The sequence below is a fragment of the Dromiciops gliroides genome, chromosome 2 (genome assembly GCF_019393635.1).
Source record: "Dromiciops gliroides isolate mDroGli1 chromosome 2, mDroGli1.pri, whole genome shotgun sequence".
In the NCBI taxonomy this organism is placed as follows: domain Eukaryota; kingdom Metazoa; phylum Chordata; class Mammalia; order Microbiotheria; family Microbiotheriidae; genus Dromiciops; species Dromiciops gliroides.
Window position 1 is genome coordinate 251,208,165 of NC_057862.1, and position 27,151 is coordinate 251,235,315.

The 27,151-nt window shown below is 37.8% G+C and overlaps 1 protein-coding gene across 2 annotated transcripts in view; it reads left to right on the forward strand.

Annotated features, from left to right (window-relative positions):
- Nucleotides 1-1,510: 1,510 nt before the first annotated feature.
- Nucleotides 1,511-27,151, forward strand: part of SNAPC1 (small nuclear RNA activating complex polypeptide 1) — a 32,603-nt gene continuing 6,962 nt past the window's right edge. Inside the window, exons 1-8 of one of the 2 annotated variants that reach the window (XM_043985888.1) lie at nt 1,511-1,785; nt 8,074-8,233; nt 8,405-8,545; nt 10,847-10,951; nt 12,956-13,114; nt 15,802-15,870; nt 19,063-19,125; nt 21,047-21,185. In XM_043985888.1, coding sequence (XP_043841823.1) covers nt 1,658-1,785; nt 8,074-8,233; nt 8,405-8,545; nt 10,847-10,951; nt 12,956-13,114; nt 15,802-15,870; nt 19,063-19,125; nt 21,047-21,185 — 964 coding nt within the window. In that variant the 5' untranslated portion in view covers nt 1,511-1,657. Of the gene's footprint in view, nt 1,786-2,256; nt 2,507-8,073; nt 8,234-8,404; nt 8,546-10,846; nt 10,952-12,955; nt 13,115-15,801; nt 15,871-19,062; nt 19,126-21,046; nt 21,186-27,151 lie in introns of those variants that run through there. The other variant, XM_043985889.1, reaches the window with a different exon arrangement.

The window sequence follows — 27,151 nt, forward strand, 5'->3', positions numbered from 1 at the left end:
GACTGACCCAGTTGTCTGACCGACTTGGCTGTTATAGGTTCCAATTGGAGACTAGACCTTCTTAAGAGCTTTGAGGGGTCTTCCTGTCTCACTAGTCAACTGGTACCCTCCCCCCTCCTCCCTTCACCCCTTCAGAATACTTGATTGCCTAATACCAGAAATGGATAAACACATAAGTAACCTAAGTGTTGTCGATTAGGTGGGTCGAAGCAGGTAGCTTTCCCCAACCCAGCATCTCAAAGCAATCTTTCTCACTAGAAGCTAGCAAAGAGAACAAGCTATTGTCTGCTTGAGTCTTCTATGAGTACACTCATTAATGGTTCAACCTCTACTGAGTTATCAGTTTTCCTGATCCTCAGCAAACCAGAAGACTTTTCATTATCATATAGTATCAACACGGCAGAAAACTAAATTCCATGAATTAGATTGGCAGCAGACAGAGACTATCTTGCATTTTCAGTATAATCAGGAAGGGCAAATCTGAGAATGCTCCAGGGATTAGCTCCCCCTTTCCTTCCCCCTCCCCCACCAAAGTGTGATGTAAGTGTAACCTAAGTGTAGTTTTGGAGGAAAGGCCCCAGCCTTGCTGGCATGTGGCTACTTTTAGAAGATAAAGGAAAACTGACTAAAAGGTTCCTATTGGAAAGTGCATTTGAATCAGAAGTGCAGAGTTCAAATGCATTTTTTGAGCCTGAAACTTGTAGTCCTTGGCAAGTCACCGAATCTCTTTGGTTCTCATTTTCTTCATTTGTAAAATGGAAATACAGAGTGTATAGAGAGCGGGGCTGAGTCAACAAATCCTGTTTTCAAATACCTCTTCTGACATTAACTATGTGATTCTGAGCCAGTCACTTAATGTTCCTGAGCCTCAATTTCCACATCTGTTAAATAGGGTGATAATATCTGTTTAGTTCATGAGATAATATAAGGGCAAAACGCCGGGCAAATTGTTTATATTATCATTATTACTTGCACTAAATACCTCTGTGTTATTGTGCTTCGTAAACTGTAGAGTGCTAATGATAATTAATGGCTGGCATTTAATAGCGCTTTAAGGTGGGCAAAGCCCACATGTTTTATCTCCTTAGATTCTTAGTGGTTTGGGAATTTCATTATTACGAAATTAAGATTATGAGTTTAAAATTGAAAGAAAAAGAGAACAGTGAACAAACTTTTATTTTGCCCCTCCCCCCCACTTCCTTCTCTTGGGGAATGAAAAAGACAAAACAAAAACCTGATAACAAATATTTGTAGTTAAGTAAAACAAATTTCCGCATTGGTCAAGTCCAAAGATCTTTCCCTCCTCCCCTCCTCCCTTCCCCCTTCTCCCCTCCTCCTTCTCCTCCTCCCCCTTCCTTCTACATTTCTGCTTAACGATCCCTTTAAGAAAATAAAGGTCGCGAGGAGGGAAAAGGAAGCGGAAGCCCACACTCGCACCTAACCTCTTACTCAGTATTTGTTCCGGGACATACGGAGCAAGAGTAGTTTGGAGGCGGGAATACCCTTGAGTAGTCGGACGCGATACCTACGCCGAGCGCTCTTGCGTCATGGCGTAAATCCTGGAGCGGCGTGCCGCGTGCTGGATTTGCGTTTCCTGGGAGACTACGACCTGTTTGCTTCCAGAGCGGGCTGGTAGCGACCGAGAGGTGGCAGCAGTATGGGGACTCCTGGGGGCCTGCACTCGGACTTCGAGACGCTTCTCACGCGTTTCCAGGAGACCGACAGCGTCCGATTTGAGGATTTCACCACACTGTGGAGGGACATGAAGTTTCATACTATCTTCTAGTGAGCATTTTTCCCTCCAACTCTTGCACCCAGAGCACAGACCCTCCCTTCTGCATTCACCTCCCGGCCTCGTCTCCCTCTCCAGGCACCCCACCCCTCCCTCAGCATTTCCCATCCCGTCCCCTAGCTTCCCCCTTAGCATACCCCAGTTTCCTTCCTCCTCCCCCCCCCCCGCCCCCGCGCTGCCCTTTATCTCCTCGCTAGCTTCCCTTTCCCTGGCCCAGTATCCTCCTCGCCCCCTCCCCGCTTCCTCTCACGTCTCCCAGTTTCCTTCTCCCCTCCCTCCGTTTCCCCTTCACTATCCCCTAGTTTCCCCCTTCCCCACACCTTCCCCTTTCCCCGTATTTACATCCCCTCCTTATTCTCCAGACCCCCATCTCCTCCCTTCCACCCCGGCTTCCTTCCACGCTGTGTGTCCGGCAAGTTCCAGAAGGCAGAGCTTCGAAGGAGACTTTGGGGGTCTTCTAGGGCAATCCCCTTAATTTACAAAGGAAGAAACTGAGTTAGGTGAAGCTGCTTGTCTAAGATTTTAGAGGTAGTTAATGGCAGATGCTGGATTTGAACTCAGTCCTTCGGACTCCCCAAACCCCCTTTTAATGCCTGAATTGGATTGAATGAAGGTTCTTGGCTTGAGGGACCCGGTGCCTTCAAGGTTGTGCTGCTATCCCAATGCATCCCTGCAGACAAAGTGAAGAAGCTTTAATGTGATACTTTTTACGAGGCAAGTTGTTCTGGCCACCAGTTTCTTTGTCTGTAAAATGGGAATAGCAATATTTGAATCGCATTATGCTTCTCACTGGGTTTTGGGGAGGAAAGTGCTTTGTAGATTTTAAGTTTTTAAAGAAATGTAAACTATTATTATTAGCAGCAATACATAACCACCTACGCTCCCCCCCCCCCCATTTAAGGACATTTTGATGCTTTTCTAGACTAAGAGCTTGTCTGTTATCACAGCAGGTCATCTTGTAGTTGGTTTAATAGATTCAGGAATTGGCAAAGGTAGATTCTGCTCCAGACCCCAGACTCAGGGAATGGACCTTCTACAGCTCCTCCCCTCCCCCATCCATAAAAAATAACTCATAAGGTGAAGTGATTTTCCGTGTTATCTCAAGAAAGTAAACAAATGTCACATCCTATTTCTGGATAAAGTGGATGAGGAGATAAAGAATCAAGGAATGTTAGAGCTGGAAGCTTAGAAATCATAAACACCAAACTCATTTAAAATGAGGAACCTGAGGCCTGAAGAGACTGACTTGATCAAGGTTATTCCTAGCTAATTAGAAGATGAGATAGGAGATGCTCTTTGTACTCTACCACTAATGTACTTGGCTCATGAGTACCTGGGTAAAAACCTGCTACTGAAACTGAACTTACCCGTAAAGGAAAAAAGAAAAAAAAGATACATGTTAAATCATAGTAATATTTGGCAGTCTGTTTTGTTCTGTCAGCCAAGAATTTATTTTGCTTGCAAATACTGATTTATAAGTTTTTTTGTCATTCCTTTTTATTCTATTGGATTGTTTAATTCATTCATATTTAAAGTTATGAGAATTAGGTTTATATTTTCCTCCATTTGTCTCCAATACTTTTTTCAAGTTATTTTTTTTTCTCCTCTGCTGTAAACACAGTACTATGGCTCTTTAATTATTTTGCCTTTATTTTCCTTAAGTTGGCCCTATTCCTGATAGCTCTCCCCCCCCCATTCTCCCTCCTGTTTGTTACCCTTTTCTCTTTGGAATTTTGCTTATTAATTCCTTTTTCTTTCCTACTTTTATCTGATTATTTAATTACTCCCACTCAAGTAGATTCCCTATTCCTGTCTGCCTCCCCTTCCTGCTTTTAAAATTTCATTTTCCATAAGAGAGCATTTCCAGAGAGCATTTCTCCCATTCTCGTCTTTGTCCATCTTCTCTTTCTACTCTTTTCTGTCTACTGTATACTCTTGTTCTCAGGTTCAGGACTCCCATAATTGTCTAGTTCGTCTCTATTTTCTGTGCACCTCATGAAATTGAAACTTCCAAAGTATCCATTTTGGTACTTTCTGCCACTGCCTGTTGAACTACCTTGAGGAGTCCTCTTTTCTATTGTACCTCACTCAGTCTTGCAGGTGACATCTCTGAATATGTAGCCCTCCACTGATCTGTACTGTCACCTTGGTTACCTTCTTTTCCAATTTGCTTCAAAATCTCCTCTATGGGTTTTTCCCCTCCCACTGCCCCAGTGCCAGTTACCTCTAGGAGTTCTATCTGGTGTTTTCAAGCACCAGATTCCTCAGATAACACCCAGCACAAGGTCCTCATCCCCACAAAACATCTCTCTTCAATCCTTGGGAATGTTCCTAAGTGGAATCTCCTCCCACTACAAAAACAAGGCCTCTTTCATTTTCTCCTCCTTTTCTGTCTTTCCTCCCTCCTCCTCACTCACTTCCCTGTAGCTTCTTCTCTTCCCCAGAGATTCTAGGGGTCACTATCCTCATGATAGTCCTTGACACATCACACACTCCTTTCTTATCCCCCTGCTTCCCTATCCCCTTTCAGGCAACCTCCCATCTTGCAGTCTCACAAAAAACGTAAATTCAGCAGTAGCCTTGTGAGATTCTGTTCATAATGCTTCAGGCCTGCCTTTTCACTGTTAACTCCACCAGACTTCTGCTTTCACCTCCATCTCTTTGTGTACATTTAGAAATAAGGTTCTTACTAGTCTCTCAGGTGTCATGATTTTGCTGTTGTGGTCCTTGTCTGTTTCATCCATTCACCCTTCCTTTATTTCTGTTGTCTGGGGTGTTTGAGAAGCAAATAATCTCGTCAGGTCTATTTTTTTTTCTTCTTCTGAGAATGGTCCAAATGCCTTTTATTATTTAATGTGTACCTTTTTTCATTTGTCCTTAAGCCCAGATTTGCAGAAGAGATCCCCTTGCATTGCTTTGATTGATAGGAGTTGGTAATCTGTCAACAAACATTCATTTATTTCAGTTCTTAATCTTTTGTGTTATGGACTGTTTTGGTTGTGTAATAGAACCTACAGACACTTTTTTTTAAAATATACAAAATATATAGGATCTTAGATAGGGGAGCAGTTCGTGGCCAAACAAAGGATAGAGAAGATGACTGAAGATAAAATTTTGATTGCATAAAACTAGTTTATGCACAGATAAAGCCAGTGCACCCAAAATTAGAATAAGAACCATTGCCCAAGTGATAAAATGCTCAAATGATATAAAAAGGTAGTTTTCTAAGGATTCTAAACTGTCAATACCACATGAAAAAAATTTTCAAATCACTAATAGAGATGCAAATTAAAGCAACTCTGAAGTAATACAGAGTGGGCCAAAAGTTACAAAGGGGTTTCAATACTTAATAACGCCTTTATTTTTAATCTACAATACTATAGCATCATATGCAGGCAGTATATATAGAAAATGAATTTACATTATGTGTGAAAACTCAAATCTCGTAAATGGCAAAAAATAAAGAAAAATGATTTTCAAAAAGTTATTAAAACATTGTGACTTTTAACCTACCCTGTACTTTATAGTAGTCAGATTGGCAAAAAATAACATATTGGAGGAGTTGTGGGAAAATAGTCACATTAAAGCACTTTTGATGGAGTTGGGATTTGATCTAGCTATTCTGGAAAGCAATTCAGAACTATTCCCCAGAAGTTAGTAAACTAAATAAATACCTTGTGATAAGTGATATTACTCTTAGGCCCATAACCCCAAAAAGTTAAAAAAAATAATTCTTTTGTAGCAGCAAAGAATTGGAAACTAAGTGCAATGTATGTGCATCATTTAGGGAATAGTATATGAATATAATGGAATAATATGTTGCCATTAAAATGGTAAAAGGGATGATTTCAGAGAAACCTGGGAAGACATGTATGAACTAATACACAGTCAAGTGCGAACAAACAAAATAATTTCAACAGTAACAATACTGTAAAAAATAGAACTTGGAAGGTTGTAAGAATTCTGATAAATGAGAGGATTGATGATGAAACATGCTACCCATCTTGTGACAGATGTGATGGAAGCAAGGTGTTTAATGAGACATTTTTTGATAAGGTCACTGTGAGAATTAGTCTTGCGTGCCTATGCATATTTGTTTCAAAAGTTTTTCCCCCTTGATGAGTGGGAATAGAAGAGAATGAGAATAGATTTTTAATTGAAAACAATTAAAGAAATAAAATATGCAATATTACACAAAAGACTAAAGGTTAGTGAAATAAAGCTATATAAGTTCATGGAGTCCCTGAATTCCATACATGGAAAAGTTTTAAAAACCCTGATTTAATGCCATATATTTGCCAGGTACATACAGACAAAAATGAAATGCTCTCTGCCTTCAGGGGGTTTACTTTCTTATCAGGATAAATTACATGTATATATTATATACATATAAAGAATAAGGTAACTTTTGGGGGGATATACTGACAGCTAAGGGTATCAGAAAAACCCTCATGTAGGAAGTAACATTTGAGTTAAGTTTTGAAGGAAACAAGGGATGATAGAAAGCAAAAGTGAGGAGGGGACAGATTCTAGGGATGTGGAGGTAGAAGATAGAATGTTTTATGTGAGGGCAAGTTGAATGAATTGTGAAGCTGGTAAAGGGACTGTACGTTAGCTTGGAAGTAATGTAAAGCCTGAAATAAAGGGTTATTCTAGCAAAGTTGAGAAATGAGAAGCAGTAGGAGACATAAGAGGGAAAAAGAAAAGTGGAGAGTAGAATGGAGTATGGTAGAGGTATCAATTAGAAGCAGCAGAAGGGGTGATAAGCAGTAAATTAATTATAACTTCTTTCAGAGCAAGGACCATGTCTTATTTAGCTTTGTATTTCCTCTGATATTACAATTATGCTTTATATTTTTTCTTGCCTTTGAGAAAGGACCAAATTTTTGGTTGATTGTAAACCCTTTGCTTAGATTGTCATATGTATTTGGATAGACAACCTGTAAAGTACATATATTCATCAGTATGTTTATTTGGTACAAACAGATTGACAAAAATTTGAACTTGGAGTTGAACTTAGGATAACAAACTGGATTGCCTTTGGAAAATAGAAAAGCTCCTTTAAGAACCCCAAGTTTTCCATGAAAACAGAGGCTCATCTTTTTACTGTTCACATTGCACTGGTATGCTGTATGGTAAGAAGACATGGAATTCAACAGTTTCTGAACTAAACATTAATATTAGAAAGAGTACAATGGAGAGTGTGGTGGGTGTGAGCAGGCTGCAATATATGACAATTGAGAAACTTTGAACAACAGGAATGTCATCAAGGAAATGTATTATAGGGACAAAAGAGGGGCTAGTCACATGGCAAGGGCAGAGGATGACAGGTTGACAGCTAGAGTGCTGCACTGGTACCTTTTCAGTGTCAGGAGAAATGGAGGAAATACTGGAGCATATTGGGTGGTGAACTTAAAGGAGAAGGTAGACAGGAGTTGAATACAATGAATAGGCATGGATGGGCTTTGATCTGTAATTTGGGAGGGAGCTCTCAAAATCGATGAGGTCCCGGACTTAAGTGGCTGAAAAGTTTCATTCCCTTAAATCTCAGCAATAACTATGAAATGAAATTTGTCTTGTATTAGGATCTAATCTTTTTTTGTTTCTCGTTTATAAAAAAAATTTGAGGCAATGGCTTTAATTGGATTTTGTTTCTCATAAATTATTAGACTTCCCTATAGTATTTTATCCTATATTATAGCGACTTTATGGGGTTTTTGTTGTTTGTTTTTGTGGGGCAATGAGGGTTAAGTGACTTGCCCAGGTCACCCAGCTAGTAACTGTCAAGTGTCTGAGGTCGGATTTGAACTCAGGTCCTCCTGAATCCAGGGCTGGTGCTTTATCCACTGTGCCACCTAGTTGCCCCTTTATGGTTTTTGACTTGGAAATTTTTTCCTTTATCCCACCCTAGCAAATATATTTTCTACCAACCCTTTGTTAGGTACACTGCATGTCTCTGGCCAAGAACCCTCATTTGTGTATTTTAAACCTGTGTTGTAGAAATCCAAATTCCATTCTCAGACATTTCCTAGATCTGCCTTTCTCTTCTGAAGCCCTCATCTTTGATTAATAGCAGTGATAAAAATACTACATTTACCCTTAATCTCTTTTGTCTTTTGCTAAGGACTTCATAACCCTTAGCTATGTTTTCTTAATGTCTTTTTAGCATACTATTTATCTTCATATGAATCAATGGAAATATATTATTATTTTTCTTCCAGTGTTATGAAAAGATAGCTGTCCAATTCTTTTTAGCCATAATATGCTTTCTTCTTTTCTAGTGGCAGAACAAGACATATGGAAAAGAACAAGTTTACAAAGGAAGCTTTAGTTCTGGCTTGGAAATATTTTCTACCTCCATACACCTTCCAGATCAGAGTTGGTGCTTTGTACCTTATGTATGGACTGTATAATACACAACTCTGTCAGCCAAAGCAAAAGGTAATATTGTATTAAGTTCTTATGGAGTAATTTGAAACAGGTACTGTTATAAAATATATTAGCAGCTGGATGTTTCTGCTAGAAAGGGTAATGTTTTATTGTATGCATGTAATATATATTGAAATATATATGTATGTGTATTTAATAACATTTTTGTTTTCTTGCTTTTAGATTAGAGCATGCCTTAAGGATTGGGATGAAGTTATGAAATTCCAGCAAGATCTGACAAATGCACAACATTATGATGCTTCTTATATTCTTAGAAAGCTGCGACTAGACAAAGCCTTCCATTTTACAGCAATGCCCAAACCTGTATGTTAACATAGTATAATTTAGTTCAAAAATATTTAGTAACCCTCTGTTACGTGAACAGCATTGTTTTAACCAGTAGGGATGATAAAAAGTTCAAATAATACATAGTGTTTGCTCTTGTAGATCTTATAATCTAGTCGAGAAGGGGAAGGGAAAAGGAAATAAGCATTTATATAGTGTCTGTTATGAGCCAGGCACTATGCTAAGTGCTTTGCAAATATTATCTCATTTGATTCTCACAACAGCTCTGGGATATAGGTGATGTTATTATCTCTATGTTAAAGATGAGGAAATTGGGGCAGACAGGTTTAGTGACTTGCCTAAGGTCCCATAGCTAATAAGTGTCTGAAGCTGGATTTGAACTTGGCGCTTCCTAAGTCCAGGCCCACTGCTCCATCCATCCACTGTGCCACCTAGGTGCCTAGACTAGGAGGGACTTAAGAAAGCAATACAGATAGCTATGGTACATAGTATTACCTAAATGCATTAGAATTATCCACCATCTATTATAAATAATGGATTCTTTTAAAAAAAATCTTTGAGAGATGATTTTGTTCCTTTTTTTCCCTTTAATTATTTTATTAGTTTAGCAGTCATCTTGAGGTTTCTTGCAATGGTTCCTTTCTCATTTCCAGTTAAGAGTTACTTGAAACAGTTTCTTCAGGAAATTCCTTCTCTAATTCTTTTACCCAATAGTGTTTCTTTATTTTTATCATGATTGTTATTATTGGTTGTTTGTTCATTTGTTCAGTTTCTCTATTTTTTGGTAGTCTTTCCTAAATGAGGATTTCTTTCTTTTTGTTGTTGTTCTTTTGCTTTACTTTAGTGAATATCTTATTTAGAATTTATATAGGGGAACTGGATCTAGGAATGACTGACTATTCAACCATCTTACTGGAACACAAACATGTATTAGAGAGAGTTGCAAAGCAAAGTGTTGTCTGAAGTCTCAGGTCTGAAGTGGAAATGGGAGAGATAACAGGGAAGGCTTCTTGGAGGATGCAGCATTTGAAGGATGGATAGGAATACAGAAGGTGAAAAGAGGGAGGGAAGACATTAGAGGAATAGGAAATAGTTTGGGCAAAGGCATAGAAGAATGAGAGTGCAATATATTTGTTCAGTGAGCTAAAGAGTTGTCAAATTTAGGTGAGCTGGGAGAGGAGTAATAGAAAATAGAGCAAGAAAGGTAATATGTTGCTGGGTTGTGAAGGGCTTTGAATGAAAGTGATGGGGCTGGGAAAGTTTGAGGAATGAAGGTAGGGAACTGAGGAAGTTCACATTGGGTAACTTTCAGTTTTCTTACTAATGTAGGACTCACCCATCTTTTGTAAGAGTGGTGAGAAAAGAGTTTGGAACAGTTGTTATAGAGAGTAAGATAGGGAGTTAGTAGGGGTAAAGGGATTGTTGAAGAGTAATAAGTCTCCATCTAATGTTATATTCCATGAAATTATGATGTATGGAATATTAAGTTTATTTTTTCAAAATAAAAAAATCTGTCTTATTAAGTATCACTAGATTCCTAGAATATTAAAAAAAACCCCTAGAGTATTATTACCAGTATCATGTTGAAAAGTTTTCTGATTAAAACCTAATTTTATCTTTAGAATAAAGATATATATATATATATATAGTTTTTGTTGTCCTAATGATGCATGTGCTTTTACCCTGAATCTTTGAGCATAGTTGTATAGTAGAAATCATTGACTAAGTTGTTATGAATAGCATAAAGTAAAGGCCTTTTCAAGGCAGTGTTGAGCAGAATAGCAAAATAAGACTTCTTTTTTTTTTTTTTTTTTTTTTTTTTAGTGAGGCAATTGGGGTTAAGTGACTTGCCCAGGGTCACACAGCTAGTAAGTGTTAAGTGTCTGAGGCCGGATTTGAACTCAGGTACTCCTGACTCCAGGGCCGGTGCTCTATCCACTGCGCCACCTAGCCGCCCCAAAATAAGACTTCTTGAAAATAATTTAAACTATATAATCATTTTGTCTCACTTTAAAACAGGTTTGTTGATCAAAGTAATTACATTTTGATTGGGTTTCTAGGAAGGCTTTAATATAATATCTTTTAGTATTTCTAAATTTGACTGTATTCTGTGTTGCTAACGGGTATCTCAAAGGCATAATGTGATGACTGAAGGACTTAGGATTTATTTACTAATAAAACCACCATATGTAGGGCTATTTTTTCTTTATTTTTACTTTCCAGTATAGTATTTTTATTGGTATCCTTATATCAGTACCATAAATATCCACCTGTTTTTCTAAAGAGCCACTTGCATTAAATTGTTACCATTTTATGTAGCTTTCATACAGAATGAAGAAAAATATTCCACGAACTGAAGTTACAGAGGAATTTAAGGAACCAAATGACCGGGTAATGAAGCTTATCACTGCTGACACATTAGAGGTAATTGACTTTTACTAGGTGCTGTTGATTTTTCAGATGTACTTAACTCATCATAGTACATTACTATAAATATTACTCCATACTCTCAGTTTTACTATAAATCTTGAAATTTGATGCAGTTTGATGATAGATCCTCAGTTAAAATTTGGAGCACTCAAGACTAATGTTTACATTTGTTCTTTGATTGTATAATATAATCTGACCAAAATGGCACTCTCCTAGGGAGTCCACCGGGTTGTTATTTTTATATATTTATATAAATTTCCTATATATTTTGAACATCAGGTTTATTCCCATTTAATTGCTTTTTATTCTAGTTGTATTGATTTTTTGTTTGTACAGAACTTTAAAAATTTTATATAATCAAACTATGTTTTATTACTTTTTTTTTCTTTTTTTAGTGAGGCAATTGGGGTTAAGTGACTTGCCCAAAGTCACACAGCTAGTAAGTATTAAGTGTCTGAGGCCGGATTTGAACTCAGGTACTCCTGACTCCAGGGCCAGTGCTCTATCCACTGCGCCACCTAGCTGCCCCTTATGATTACTTTTATCCATATTTTAGTGGTAACTCTTTCCATTCTCCTGTAAAACTTAAGTTGTAGATAGAGGGAGATGGTCTGAAAGCTGAGGCAATGAACAAGGAGAAGGTTGATTCTTCCTCCAAGCCCATTGTATTAGGCTACATGAAAGATGGAGCCATCGCATACAAGAGATATTGACATTATATATACATGTGTATGTGTGTATCTATATATCTATATCTATAATTATCTATCCCATCTTTTGGATACCCCAAACCAGAAATTGGAAGGAGACCTAGGATGAAGGGAAGATTGTTAATAATAGAGCAGGGGTCAAAATATGATGTGTAGGCCTGTGATGAATTGAAGTCTTTGGGCCTCTATGTCTAATCCTAATTCCATTTCTGTTTTTAACTCTAATTCTATTCCTAAACCTAACATTGATCAAGAGTATGGAGAGAAGTATGAGGAGGAAATCATTTTTAACTCAGTAGCTGGCAAATTGGTGCCATACGAAGTGGAAGTTTTCTACACATATGAAAGGTTAATTGGGGGTGGGGGTCAGCCCTCCAGGATTTTTTTATGGCTTAACATGGTATCCCTCTGGGAGTTTGTGAATCAGTGTTTTTTCCTTGTCATTCAAAATATGGGGATCTGGGTGTGGGTAAGTGGCATGTGGAGGTGGCAGAATTCTGGTCAGGTGTATGGAGCAGTAAATACAGGACGAATGAGATGGGCTGAGCTCAAGCTTGACACCTGCAAAGTAAAGTCATTGCAGAATGCTGGGGGATGAAGCAATTCCAAAAGATAACCCTGTCAGTAGAGCATTTGGATCCTTCTTGAGTACCTTAGGGGCCCTCATGCTCTAGGTCACAAGTGAATTCCTTTATTCCCTCTGATGTATCACAATCCTCTCTAGTGAAGGCACTCTATTGCTACTCCTTAAATCTCAAGCTCTCTAGAGGCTGGATGTCCTTTTATCACTTTTTTTGGGTTCAATGTTGTTTGTTTCCTTTCCCCCCATTGTTTTAATGTGTTTCCCTTTTTGAACTATCTTGTAAAACAAGATTGTGTTATCTTCATCATGGTTTTCTTTGATATGTACTTGCTTTGTTCCAGCTTTTATTCCTGACTTCATCTTCCTTTGTTTTTTTTTTTTTTTGCTGGGCAATGGGAGTTAAGTGACTTGCCCAGGGTCACACAGCTAGTAAGTGTCAAGTGTCTGAGGCCGGATTTGAACTCAGGTACTCCTGAATCCAGGGCCGGTGCTCTATCCACTGTGCCACCTAGCTGCCCCTTCCTTTGTTTTTTGCAGTGCAGTGTTTACATTATTTTTCTATACTGGTATATCCAAAGTATGTGATCTATCAGAGAGATGTAAAGAATGGGGTTTTACTGCTTGAAATCTCTTGTGTTTTGTAGAAAACAGAAATATAGCTCCCATATTTTCAAAAATATATTGGCATTTATTTTTTGTTTCTAGGAAATTATGAATATCCATGATCATTACCAGGAAATGAAACAAATAATTTCTGCTGATAAATCCCAGCCTGACAAAGCCCTCAGCTTGATAAAAGATGAGTTTTTAGTTAACATTAAGAACCTGGTTTTAGAACATAAACAATGGCACGAAGACAAAAAGGTATGTGGCTCCCTCTTTAATAGCTCAACTACAAGTATGAAGGAAGGTAGTAACCAAAGTGAGTCTTAATATTTCATAAATATTAATTACCAATAATATATATAATATTATGCCCACTCATGACTGTGTCTGAATATGTAGTACTCATAGTTTTTACAATATGAAGTTAGCAACATTTTTGTTCATGCTCATGAAATAAACCTTTTTGAAGCTGTTTAAATTCACCTTAGTTATTAATACAATTTTACTTATTAGCTCATCTTTCCTTAATTTCTCTTCTCCCTTCTAATAAGGTACTAAGACTTATTGATTTTTCCTTTGTAACATCTCTGAAATATTTTTCTCTGAAACCCTACTTTCTGGTCTACATTATTCCTGTCCTAGATTACTATAATATCCTCCTAATTGGTCTTTGTGCATCCAGACTCTGTTTTTCATTCCATCCTCCACACAGTGCTGAAATAATAATACTCCCAGGTTATGGGTATACCCTTCCTCCTCCCCTACCAGACACACACTCCTAAACTATTAGTGGTTATCCATTTTCTTTAGGATAAGGTACAAACTCCTCAGTCTTTCCTCAATATTTACCTTTCCAGCCCTATTCTATATTATATTATTACTCTTTTTGGGCGGGAGGGGCAGTGAGGGTTAAGTGACTTGCCTAGGGTCACGCAGCTAGTAAGTGTCAAGTGTCTAGGTTGGATTTGAACTCAGGTCCTCCTGAATCCAGGACCAGTGCTTTATCCACTGTGCCACCTACCTGTCCCCATATACTAATGAACTCTTTTTTCTCATCTCTTGCCCCTATGCATTTTTACTGTTCTCTGTGCCTAGAATATACACTCTCATATCTACCTCAGGAAGTCTTTATCTATCTTTAAAAACATAGTTCAGGTGTTAACTGTCTCCATTTCCATAAAGTCTTCCCAGAATTTTTCCTCCCCCCTTCCATTTGTCATTTTTTCCTTCTAAATTACCTTGTATTATATATATCTTTGGGTTTGGGTTTTTTTTTTTTTTGGTTCCTCCACGCTCACCCCTCAGTAGAATGCAAGTTCCTTGAAGGCAAGGACTATTTATGTTGTGTTCCCACCACCTAGCAAAGTGTATTGCATATATGAGGTGCTTAATTAATGTTGAATTGAACCCCATAATAATAAATTATACTTTCTAGGAGCAAATTACTTACCAAGGTTTTACCCTAAAAGCAGCATTGGTTGGTATTACACCATTCCTAAATTTTTAGAAATTATATTTTTGAGGTCCATAGTACACATTTTCTACATACCATTAGCTTAATGTAAGAATAACGGAAGCTGAAACATTGACTTATTAAAGCAACCACATCCAATGTCAATTACAGATTCTTCGCATTTTGATAAGTACCTTTAGGTGTTATTTCTTCATAATGCTTGTTTTGATGAGTGTAATTTTTTTTTTTTTTTTTTGCGGGGCAATGGGGGTTAAGTGACTTGCCCAGGCTCACACAGCTAGTAAGTGTCAAGTGTCTTAGGCTGGATTTGAACTCAGGTACTCCTGAATCCAGGGCTGGTGCTTTATCCACTACGCCACCTAGCTGCCCCCTGATGAGTGTAATTTAAAGAATTTAAAATAAAGTTAAATTTTCTATGCAACATACATTTTGAGTACTGAATATTATTGGACATTTGTTTTGTACAATAAATGGCTTTTTTTTGTTAAGGTGGTCTCCCATTTTCTTTTTTGTTTTTCACGTATATAATGATAACTAGCATTTATATAGCACTTTAAGGTTTGCAAAGCACTTTGCATGTTATCTCATGGTAGTCTCCCATTTTCACTTAGTCTGGTCTTGATGGACAGCACCAGGCTTTGGGATTAAATCATAGAGACTTCCTGCTGGCTAGCTCCCTCTTGTTTTATCTGAAATGCTGGCATATTTCTTATGTTATCTTTCTAAGACATTTGAGCTTTTGGGTTTAGGTAGCTAATTAGAGATGAAGAGCAAGGTAATGGTAGAAAGGAGGGTACCACCCAGGATCATGGTATTTCGAGCTAGAAGTGGATCCTAGAGACCATTTAACCCCAAATCTCCATTTTACAGATGAGAGAATGGACCCAGAAGACTTGCCCGTGGTCACATAGGTTGTGAACATCAGAGTGAGCTTGGAGTTCAGGCGTTTACTCCAGAGCAGTGCTCTTTTCTCTGTTCAGGGCTGCCTGAAGTAACTTGTAGTTAACTAACAACTTTAACTCCAAAATCCTAGATAACAAGGATTATAACATGTTTTGTTTTTAATATTGTTCTACCAAATCAGATTAGATGATCAGTCAGGCATATAGTTAGAATCCATCCTTATGTGAGCAAGTTATTTTTACTGAAAGTTAAGAAAATGAACAAATGTTCTTGTACTTGAGAAAACCAGAAGGAAAATTGTATTACAGTCTGATTTCTTTTATAGGATTAAATTGCTTTCAAATAATACTTCATATTGCTTTAAGTTAGAAATCATTAAACGTGATAGCTGAGTGAAGCTTAAACATGAATTAATTTCAAATTGTGGAGGATGCCAAAAAGTGTGATAATTTTTTAATATTTTTAATCATTAGAAATAATTGTTTCTCATTCTAGAGTTAATTGCCTTTGTTTTGAGTTACTTTATGAAATTTATTAGTTTATGAAATGTTATTCTTTGTTGTCACAGAAGCTATTCACAAAAGTGAAAAATGAAGATGACCAAAGAGAACAAGAAGGAAGTTCACAAGAATTGGAAGTAAGGAAAATATTCTTTAAAATTTCTTATTATGGAATAGATTAACTTTCAAATTGTTGTAGTGTTATATGGTAAAGAAAGTGATCTTCAGTCAGTATTGAAATCATTACCTTGGAAATCCTAATTTAGGGTTCCCTGCTCTTTTATAATGAGGCTCTTTTCCTGATGTAGGGAGTGGGAATACTGGCAGTTCATTGGAATGGAGAAGGGAGAGGGATGATAGAGCAAAGACCAAAGAGTTTGTGGGAAAAGAACGAATTCAGTTTTGGATATGTTGAGTTTGAGATGCCTACGAGACATCTGTTTTGAGATATTCAAAAGGCACATTGGTGACCCAGAACTGTAGTGTGGGATAGATAGAGATTTGGGCATCATGTGCATAGTTATGGTCAGTGAACTCTTGGGAGCTGATGATGTCACTTAATGAGAGAGTATAGAGGGAGAAAAGAAGAGCACCCAATACAAACTCTTGGGGAGCACCCAGGGTTACTGAACATGAAACAAGGGAGACCGAGAAGTCAGACAGTGAGAGAACAAGGAGAGAGCAGTATCATGAAAGAGAAGATTATTCAGGAGGATAAAATATTCAATGCTGCAGAGATGTTAAGAAGAATGATGATTGAGAAAAGGCCATTAGACTTGGCAATTAAGATACTATTAGTAACTTTGGGTAGGGTAGTTTCATTTGAATGATGAAGTCAGAAACCAGACTGCAGTGGGTTTAAAGAAAGGAAGTGGAGGCACCAAATGTGGACAGTTTTCTTATGCACTGTAGCCTTTAGAAGGGGAGGAGAGTTAACAGGAAAATAGTTAATTGGGGATGCTTGGATCAAAGAATAGTTTTTAATTATGGAGGAGACATGGACATGTTTGTAAGCAGCAGGAAAGGAATAAGTGGGTGGGAGAGATTGAAAAAAAGTAAGAGTGGGAATGATGGTGAGGTCAGTCTTCTGGAATATTTGAGGGGATGGAATCAAGGGTGAATGTAAATAAAGGGCTGGCCTTGGTAAAGAGAAGGGCCACCTCTTTATCTGATACAGAAGTGAAGGAGGAGATAGTAGAGGAAGATGTCTGAATGATATGAGATGAGAGAGAAGAGGGCGGGGCTCTTCACGGTGAATGGCTTCATTTTTTTTGATGAAGTGTGAGGCACAGATTTCAGCTGAGGGGAAGGTCATGCCAAGGGAGGTTTAAAGAAAAGAAGGTTTGGAACAACAGATTTGGAGAATGTAATGTGATGGTGAATGGATTAGGAAGAATGATTGCCTTGCCGCTGTGAGGGCCCAATTTAGATCAGAAAACATAAATTTTTTGTGGACCCAAATGGCACAGTTTCCTCATTTTCTTTTGGTCCATGCAGCAGCACATGAATAAGAGCTAAGGAGGCAGGTGGTGGAAGTAAACCATGTTTGGGGTTACACAAGGTTCACCCAAGGGTAAAGACGGAAGGGAAGAGAGTGCAATGAGAGCAGGGGCAATAGCCTAGCAAAGAACTGAAGAGTAGAGGAAATGTAGATCATGGAGGATAAAGCAGGTCATGGGAAATGACCAAGTTGAGGAACTGGGAAATTAAGGAATTTGAGGGAATATCTCTATGTAAGTTTAAGTCCCCTAGTGTTAGAGGTAGGAGTAGGAGAGGAGAGAAAGACTATAAGCTAGATACTCATTGAGGAAAGAAAGGGAGTGTTCTGGAGGTCTATGGAAAATAGCTACCAGAATTTTGATTGGTTTATACATATGCATTGTTGTTTGTCCTTCATTCTCAAAGAAGACCCATTTACTGCCTTTTTTTTTTTTTTGCGGGGCAATGGGGGTTAAGTGACTTGCCCAGGGTCACAGAGCTAGTAAGTGTCAAGTGTCTGAGGCCGGATTGGAACTCAGGTACTCCTGAATTCAGGGCCGGTGCTTTATCCGCTGCGCCACCCAGCCCCCCCCCCCCCCCCCCCCCCCGCCATTTACTATCATGACTTTCAGTGAATTGGATTTAAGTGAGGTCGGGCTGTGCAAATTCACCCACTGGCAAGATATATATCAGAATGACTGGAGATGGCACCAGATGTTTAAGACAGTTTGGCTTAAGTGATTTGCCCAGGGTCACACAGCTAGTAAGTGTCTAAGGTGAGATTTGAATCCAGGTCTTTCCAACTTCAGGGCCAGTTCTCTATCCACTGCTCCACCTAGCTGCTCCCATATAGGGATTAATGAACCTTAAAGGAGTAGAGGTTACTGAGTAATGATAGGAAGAGAGCTTAGACATGGCAATGAGGGGAGCAAGAAGAATTCTGACTCCCACACAGCCCAACCAGGGCTGGAAAAGATATTAAGGGGAAGATATATTATCAGGATGGAGCCCAGTCTCAGTGAATTAAGTCAAATCAGCAAATATTTTTTTAAGTACTCACAGGTACTGTGCTAAGTCTTGGAAATACAAATACAAGCAGAAGGAAAGACAATATGTGTTCTCAAGGAACTTATGTTCTAAAGGGAGAAGATAGCACATAAAGAGAAAATAAGTAGCAAGGCGTACACAGGAGCCATGGTATGGAGAGAGATGATGTGGAGGCCTCGTTCCAGGAAGGATAAAGTGAAGGCTCACCTATCAGAGCCCATCAACCTAAGGGTAGAGTCCAGGGTTCTAGTGGGATGTGCGTGGATGGAGGGAGTGCATCCTAGCTTTCTGTCTTGCCTGGCAATGCTGGTGAGCTTCAGGGAGATGAGGGTGTGGCTGTTCCCTGCTTGGGGTAGTGAGACAGGAAGTGGTGTGAGTGATTTATGTATACATTCTATCCCAGTATAATGATGTAAGTGGTTGACATTATATATACATGTGTATATGTGTTATCTATAATCATCTATCCCATCTTTTGGATACCAAACCCAGAAATTGGAAGGACACCTAGGATGAAGGGTCAAAATATGATGTGTGGAGGGGTAGGCCTGTGATGAATTGAAATCTCTGGGCCTCTGTGTCTAATCTTAATTCTATTAGAAGTCACTTGTGAAGATTGATTAGTAATTTGTACAAAATAAGGATATTGATCTTAAAGTCTTGATGGAATTAAAAAATTTCCTTAATTGATCTTGCCTAAATGCCATTTCCGATACTAGTTGCATGTAATAATAATTTCTTCTGGTGGTATTAACTGTTTATTTTTAATTTCTGTCCCAATACTTGTTTTTGTTTGTTTGCAGGGTTCTCAAAGAGCAGGGGCATTAGCTAAAATAAAATCCAAGGCCTATTCAATTGTCACTCAGGTAAATTTTTTTTTATAAGGTAACAAACATTTTTAGGAATATTCTTGTCACATTTCTGTTTTTTTTTGTTATGGGATTTTAAGCATTTAAACTATAAATTTAAGTACTGTCCTTTTTGATTTTGAATAAGGGGTACATGAAGTCATTTTATTTATTTAATACTCTTCTTTGAAATGTAGTTTTTTATTCCAATTTGAGTTACTGTATGCAATAGATCATTATATTGTATGATGAGAAATTTAATAATAAAGATTTCTTACTTTCAGCTGATGTTTTAATTCTTTGATCATAATAACATTTTTATTATGGTATTGCCTGACCCAGTTTTGAGAGTCTCATGGAATTCAATGTAATGGAATTTGAACTTTTAAGAGTTTGAAAAGAGAACTATTTATTACTAATCAGTTATTTTTCATTTTCATAACACTGTGGCCAAAATCTCACCAATGTTGTCATTTTTATAATCATATGATCATAGATTTAGACCTAGACTGGACCTTGGAATCATCTAGCCTAGCTCTTTCACTTTAGAGATGATGAAACTGAGACCCATATAGAGGTTAAGGAACTTGCCTAGGATTGCATAGAAATAAATGGCAACAGACCTGGAATTTGATTATAGGCTCCCTGAACTCACAGTTGGTAGTCTACTTACTCTGCCTTGCTGTCTCCCAAAGTGCAAAAGCTGGTTAATTAAAAAAAAAAAACAAACAAAAACCAAACTCTTTTTTTTTTATGTATGAGGTATTTTATTTTTTCCATTACATGTAAAGATAGTTCAAAACCAAACTTTTATTAACCAAAACTATCCAGTAAATATGATCTCTTCTATTGTCTTGTGATAATTACTGTTCATTACATTGAGATAAACTGCCTTGGGATCAAGGCATTTTAAAGTACCAAAATGTCTTCAGAATCATCAAAGATGATTTGTTTTGTTTGGATATAGTTTTAGTATTGTATGTTTTATTACATGCTAATTTTTAATAATTTGTAATCTATAGATGATAATCTCTATTAATGTGCTAGAGGGGAAACTGGAGTTGGAGAAACTGGGTTCAGATCCCTTACTGTTATCCACTACTTGTATGGTGTTAGGCAAATTAGTTATCCTCTGTGGTCCTGTTTCCTCATATACATGTTGGGGTGGGGTTGGCCCGATGATCTTCAAAGTCCCTTCCAGCTCTAAAGCTGACTTTACTGGAATTACCACTAACTGCCATGTTTTCTTAATTGCAACACCTCGTTTTCTAACCAGACCAGATAGAGTTTATTAATTATTTATGCTTCTCGATAGGCATTGTTTGTGGGTATGAACAACTAGAAGAAATATTTCTTTCCTTTAAGAAACTGAGGTTACACTTATAATGTGTTCTGTTGGTTTTAAATTTATAATGGCATTGATGTCTGGCTGTCATGCTTACATGGTTTAGTGCAAGCTCATGGTGCTTTACGAATTCAGAGAAAGGAAAGATCTGTGTCAGTTGGAGTAATCAGGGCAAACTTTGTGGAGGAGTTGGGTAGGATTTGGTTTGGTGGAGGGGGAGGATGTTTCTAAATGACAGTAATAGCACGAGTAAAAGGCATAAAGGGTGGAATGAGCATAGTCTTTGTGGGAGAATAGGAAATTAGCCTGACTAGAACAGAGGGTATGAGTGGGTTGTACTGGGTAAAAAAAGCATAACTTCTTGGATAAGGATAACGTCATAGTGTGATATGTGCTAGATGTATAGTGTTATACAAACAGGGGATGTGAGTTAGAAAATTACTGGAATTTTTAAAAAATACATTTTCCTATAAAATTTTTGTGATAAAACATCTTTGTGCTTTGATCACATTTTTTGACTTGCTCTTTGTATTGAATATGTTTTGACCTGTTAAAACCAGGATTCCTTGTGACTTAGTAACTTTAATTCTTCAGGCTTCTAAGTCGAGAAGACATCGCCAAGTTAAACTTGAACCACTTGAATCAGAATTTGTCAAAAACCTAGCCAAGACACCTAATAAAAGAAACAAAGAAAAACTGGAATCAGAAGAAGAAACGTCATCTCAAAGTAAAGGTAACGTATAATAAGGGCTTTGTAGAATTGAGAGACAGTGATTTATATCTTTGTTGTAGACTAGGCTCTTGTTCAATGTATTTGGAAACCATGTAAGCTTTAATAACAGGGAATTCATTTTTAGAGTCGTAGAATTTTAGAGACATCTCTAATTTTAATTTTAGATGACATCTCGAAGGTGACCTAATCTATTTTACAAAGAAATGAGAACAAGTGAATTAAGTCGTTAGCTCATGTCTATATAGTTATGATTGACAGAGCTAGGACAAGAACTGTGTACTCAGAGTCAGTAATTTTAGTCTTTATGTCCCCTTGGCTGCTACCAGAAAACACCAGAACAAAACTATGACAAACTCACTGTGCAAGCTTGAATTCTCCTTACCTGTTTTTCTGTTCAGCATGATGCTTTTACTGCTTTGGGTGTTTGTTTCCTGACAAATTCTCAAGGAGTAGGCCTTGAAAACAAAGTGAAAGTATTAAAATCATATGTCCAAAATAAAGTTTTGGGTTTCATTTAAAAAACACAAGTATATTCTTTTTTTTCCCCCAGGGCAATGAGTGTTAAGTGACACAGCTAGTATCAAGTGTCTGAGAGCGAATTTGAACTCAGGTCCTCCTGAATCCAGGGCCAGTGCTCTATCCACTGTGCCACCTAGCTGCCCCCCAAAATACAAGTATAATAATCATTACTATCATAAATTTTTCTACATATAATACAATGTTCTCCTGGGACCTATTTGAGTGTGTCTATGCCTACGTTAGATGGCCTTAGACTGCTATTCTTTTTGAGTTTGTGCCTGCTTTTTTTCAGATTTTTTTTCTTTTCCCAGTCATTATTATAATATTAGTGTTTCTGTCTTAAAATAGTAGTGTTTCTGCCTGTAGTGCCAATAAGATGTCAAGAGAGCTTGAAATCATGATGTCAGGATCAGCAGAAGAGAAGACTTAAGACATGAAAGCATCCTCAGATATTTAAAGGAATGTCAGATGCAAGAGAGATATTTTACTTGGCCATAAAAATTAGTAATTGTAATTTTGGAAATTGTAGAGAGGCTCATTGCTGGTTGAGTATAATCTTCCCTTAAAAGTGGAATTGTTTCACTCATGAGGTAGTGAGGTTTCCTTCAGTGAAGGTCTTCAGGTGGAAGCTCAATGGTAATTTTTTTAATAAAGGAGTTGTATAGGTGATTCTTCCTCAGGTATAGAGGAACTCTGAGGTGGTACCTTCTAGCATTCAAATTCTGTGATTTCCCTCCCTTATTGCCAAGTGCTTTTAATATGTAATGACTAGGGGCAGCTAGGTGGCACAGTGGACAAAGCACCGGCCCTGGATTCAGGAGGACCTGAGTTCAAATCTGGCCTCAGACACTTGACACTTACTAGCTGTATGACCCTGGGCAAGTCACTTAACCCTCATTGCCCTGCAAAAAAGGAAAAAAAAAGTCTTAATATGTAATGACTGGTAAACCTGATAACCAAGCTCCTGAGAATTATGTGTAAGATCTTTCCAGTGTGAGCCTGAGTGGCTTTCCTGTCAGTATAGCAAATTAGCTTTAGTGCCTGGATTTTGTGACCTCTATTTTGGCTCTTCAGAGGACTTTCTACCTATGTTCTAACACTCAGCTCTGTTTGGGGTAGCTGAAGTGTTCCGGTATTTTAGAACCTTTTAAAATTTGTTCCTCTTTTTTCTTTTGGAATAGTTGCATTTAACGTTAACAATATAATTAACCTAAATGTAATTAAACAAAACTTTGTCTCTTAGTTTTTAAATGCTTATTTCATAGTTGTTTAAAAAAATAGTGTACTGAAACATCCACTTGCTAGTCAATATAATTTAACTCAAGTTTGTTAGAAATTGGTCACCTAGAGTTAGTAGTCGTAAAACATGTCAGTTTTTTCCCCTTTCTGTTAACCTTTTTCTTCCTTCCTTCCTTCCAAAATTTTTCATTCAGATATATTATAACAATTTAGTTCAAAATCTTGAATAATTATTGATAAAAACTATGTAAAAACTATTATGCTTGCATTATTTGGTATAAAATTTTGGTGGGAAATACAGCATGAATTTATGCTGTATAACTTTGACAGTGATGACTAAGAAGGGTTTTATATGTTAAACATGTAAGAATATGAGGTCATTATGGCTTAAATATCTTTACATAATTAGGTCCTTTCATAGGTTTTTTTTTTTTTTTAAAGTGAGGCAAATGGGGTTAAGTGACTTGCCCAGGGTCACACAGCTAGTAAGTGTTAAGTGTCTGAGTCTGGATTTGAACTCAGGTACTCCTGACTCCAGGGCCAGTGCTCTATCCACTATGCCACCTAGCTGCCCCCCCATAGGTTTTGATAAAACACTTAATTGTTGTTTCTTGATGGTTACCAAGCTTTTTTTTTTTTCTATTTCATTTTATTTCCAGTCCAATTATCTATAACAAAACACTTCTTTTCCTTGATGGTTTTTTTTTTTTTTTTTTTGGTGAGGCAGTTGGGGTTAAGTGACTTGCCCAGGGTCACACAGCTAGTAAGTGTTAAGTGTCTGAGGCCGGATTTGAACTCAGGTACTCCTGACTCCAGGGCCAGTGCTCTATCCACTATGCCACCTAGCTGCCCCCCCCATAGGTTTTGATAAAACACTTAATTGTTGTTTCTTGATGGTTACCAAGCTTTTTTTTCTTCTACTTCATTTTATTTCCAGTCCAATTATCTATAACAAAACACTTCTTTCCCTTGATGGTTTTTTTTTGTGTGTGTGTGTGAAGCAATTGGGGTTAAGTGACTTGCCCAGGGTCACACAGCTAGTAAGTGTCAAGTGTCTGAGGCCGGATTTGAACTCAGGTACTCTTGACTCCAGGGCCAGTGCTCTATCCACTGCTCCACCTAGCTGCCCCGAGACTCCTAACGTATTGTGAAAAGAGGATACATACCTTATATTACATGTATACTTGGAAATACATGCATTTGTTGCAGAGAAGTTACTGTTATTATAATTATGTTTTTATTTTAAACATTTAACTTTGATATGTTGACATAGTGTGTAATATCACAGGATCATAGAGCTAAAGCTGCCAGGGCTCTTAGAGATTATTGAGCACAACTCCTTCATTTTACAATCTAGCAAACTGAGTGAGACCCAGAGATGTGGAGTGACTTTTCCAGTGTCACAGACAGGCAGTTAGTATAAGAGCTAGGGAATGGAAGTTCTCTGGTCTTCTGTCTAGGACTCTTTCCACTACACATGTTCTTTTTGGGAAATCTTTTTTCTTTTCCCAACTAAAATATTCTTTTTCTATCATATATACTTGAGACTTGATAGAATGAAATTTGTGATTGAAATATGACTCTAGAAGACTGCCTTATTTAAAAGGAAGAGAATATTTAAATAGGACTTGGGGAAGGCAGGATAGGAGTAGAGTAACACTGTACATTAAGAAGGCATATGGGGGAAATGTAGAGATCAGAGGGAAATTATGAAGAACGTTTGAGTCAAGATCATTGGAGACAAAAAAAATATTGCAGCAGAGTATACTACAAATTATCTCGATAGTTCACTTCAGAGATATAGATTACATTTTGCCATACAGGTATGATATAGTATTGAATGGAAACTTCATTTATGTGGACTGAATTCAACTGAGTTCAGCTCACTCTGACAAAAACAGAAGTTAATATTTTCTTGAAAAGGACCAGTTACTTGCTATGGTATAAGTGATGGGGAACCATCCTGTGTGAACCTATGAATGAGCACTCCATCTTAGCATTTTTGACAGTAAGAAAAAGAAAGATGGTATAGTATTAAATTTGGAGAGAGTACGTTTTGGAGAGTTCAGGGAAAATATAAATAGGATCCCATGGCCTAAGATTATGTAAGGAAAGCCCCAGAGGGAAGGACACTCTTAAGAATGAAATTCTGAAGACACAAACAGAAATAATTCCTTTGAAAAACCAAAGAAAGGATTTTATAAAGAGATTATTTGGATTCATTGGGAAGGTATAAAACAGCAAAAAGAGGTAGGAGCATTTCTCAGGAAGGTTGAATTTCTTTCCTAAACACTTTCCAGTGACTCTATTGCTTCTAGGTTTTAAACTCTGGTATTTATTGTCATTTACCAGTAAAACTTCTTTTACACGATTTTCCTTCACACATTACAGTTAAACTGGCATGTGTGCTTATCTCCATGCTTGGCCTTCCATCTTTCATCTTGGTACATTAGCACAAGCCATCCCCATACTGGGAATGTGTTCCTTCTTAGTGATTGCCTTTTACTAAAAAATATCCTTTGTTTTCTTCAGGGCTTGGCTTATGTTCCACTTGCTTGATTCCCCTAGTTGTTAGGATACTCTCCTGCTTCAAATTATCTTCTAACTGCCCATCTGTTTACATATTGTATCTTGCATTGCCCTTTGTGAGGACAGAAACATTTCCATATTTTTCTTTGTAATCTTAGTACCTAGCATAGTGCCTCACATGGAGTATAGGTGCTTTATAAATGTTGATTTGAATGAGTGAATGTAGAACTCATCTTTTATTTTGCTTCTAATTTTCTACAAAGAATGACCTTTGGGCTGGAAATTACAGAAAAGTTGAGTTAACCAACACGCATTATAAGCACCTACTTTGTTCCAGGTTCTGTGTCAGATGTTATAGATAAAATATGATGTAACAATTCATACTTGCAAGGAGCTTATGTTCTAATAGGAAAGATACCACAATCATATATAGAATAAATATAAGGAGAATAAGTGGAAAATACTAAAGTCCATTGTAAATTGGGAGGGAGGGAGGGAGGGAACTAGCATGAGGGAAGAACAAGAAAGGTTTTGTGCAGAAGGTAGCACTTGAGCTGTGTCTTGAAGGGATTGGATTCCATGAGGGAGAGATAAGAAGGGAGTACATTCTAGGCATGGGGTACACCAGTGCAAAGGCAGGGATGGAGATGGGAGATGGAATGTTATATAAAGGCCAGTTATGCTGCATTGCAGGTGTGTGTGTGTGTGTGTGTGTGTGTGTGTGTGTGTGTGTGTGTGTGTGTGTGTGTGTGTGTGTGTGTAGGAGAGAGGGAAAGTAATGTTTTTTGAAGTTGGAAAGATGGGTCAGGGCCAGGTTGTGAAAGACTTTAAAAGCTGAGTTGATTGTGTAGGAGAGTGACATGGTCAGTTGTGCGCTTGAGGAAAACTATTTGGCAAGAGTATAGGGGATAGGGGGGCGGCTAGGTGGCGCAGTGGATAAAGCACCGGCCCTGGATTCAGGAGTACCTGAGTTCAAATCCGGCCTCAGACACTTGACACTTACCAGCTGTGTGACCCTGGGCAAGTCACTTAACCCCCATTGCCCCGCAAAAAACCAAAACCAAAACCAAAACAAAAGAGCTTTATAGGGGATAGATTGGAGTAGGAAGAAATTTGAGTCAGGGAAATCAGTCAGAGGTAGTCTCAGTAAGCTAGTGGAGAGATAATGAGGGTCTAAACTAAGGTGGTAGATGTATTAATAAAGAGGAGTAAGACTTAAGAGTTCTTATGTAGGAAAAATATGGCAAGATTTGACAGCTGGTTGAATATATGGAGTGAGGAGTAGAGGAAAATCCTTAGATTACAAGCTTGGGAAACTGGAAGCTTGGTGGTACTGTCCATAGAAAATGGGGTTTGGAGGGAAAGGTTCTAAGTTAAATTTTGGACATAGTGAGATTGAGATCTATCTAGGTCATCATGTTTGAAATAATAGTTAATTGGCTATGTGGACTGAAGCTAAGGGGAGAGATGGGGTGGATATATAGATGTGTGTCATCTGCATAAAGATGATAGTTAATTCCAGGGGAGCTGATGAGGTTACTAAGAGAGTTTATGGAAAGAAGATGAGGACATAGGACAGAATCTCGGGTATATCCACAGTTAGAGGATGTGGTAGAGTTGATGAATTAGGAGAAGAATTGAAGGTATAGCCTACACATAGAAGAAAGGTCACACAGATA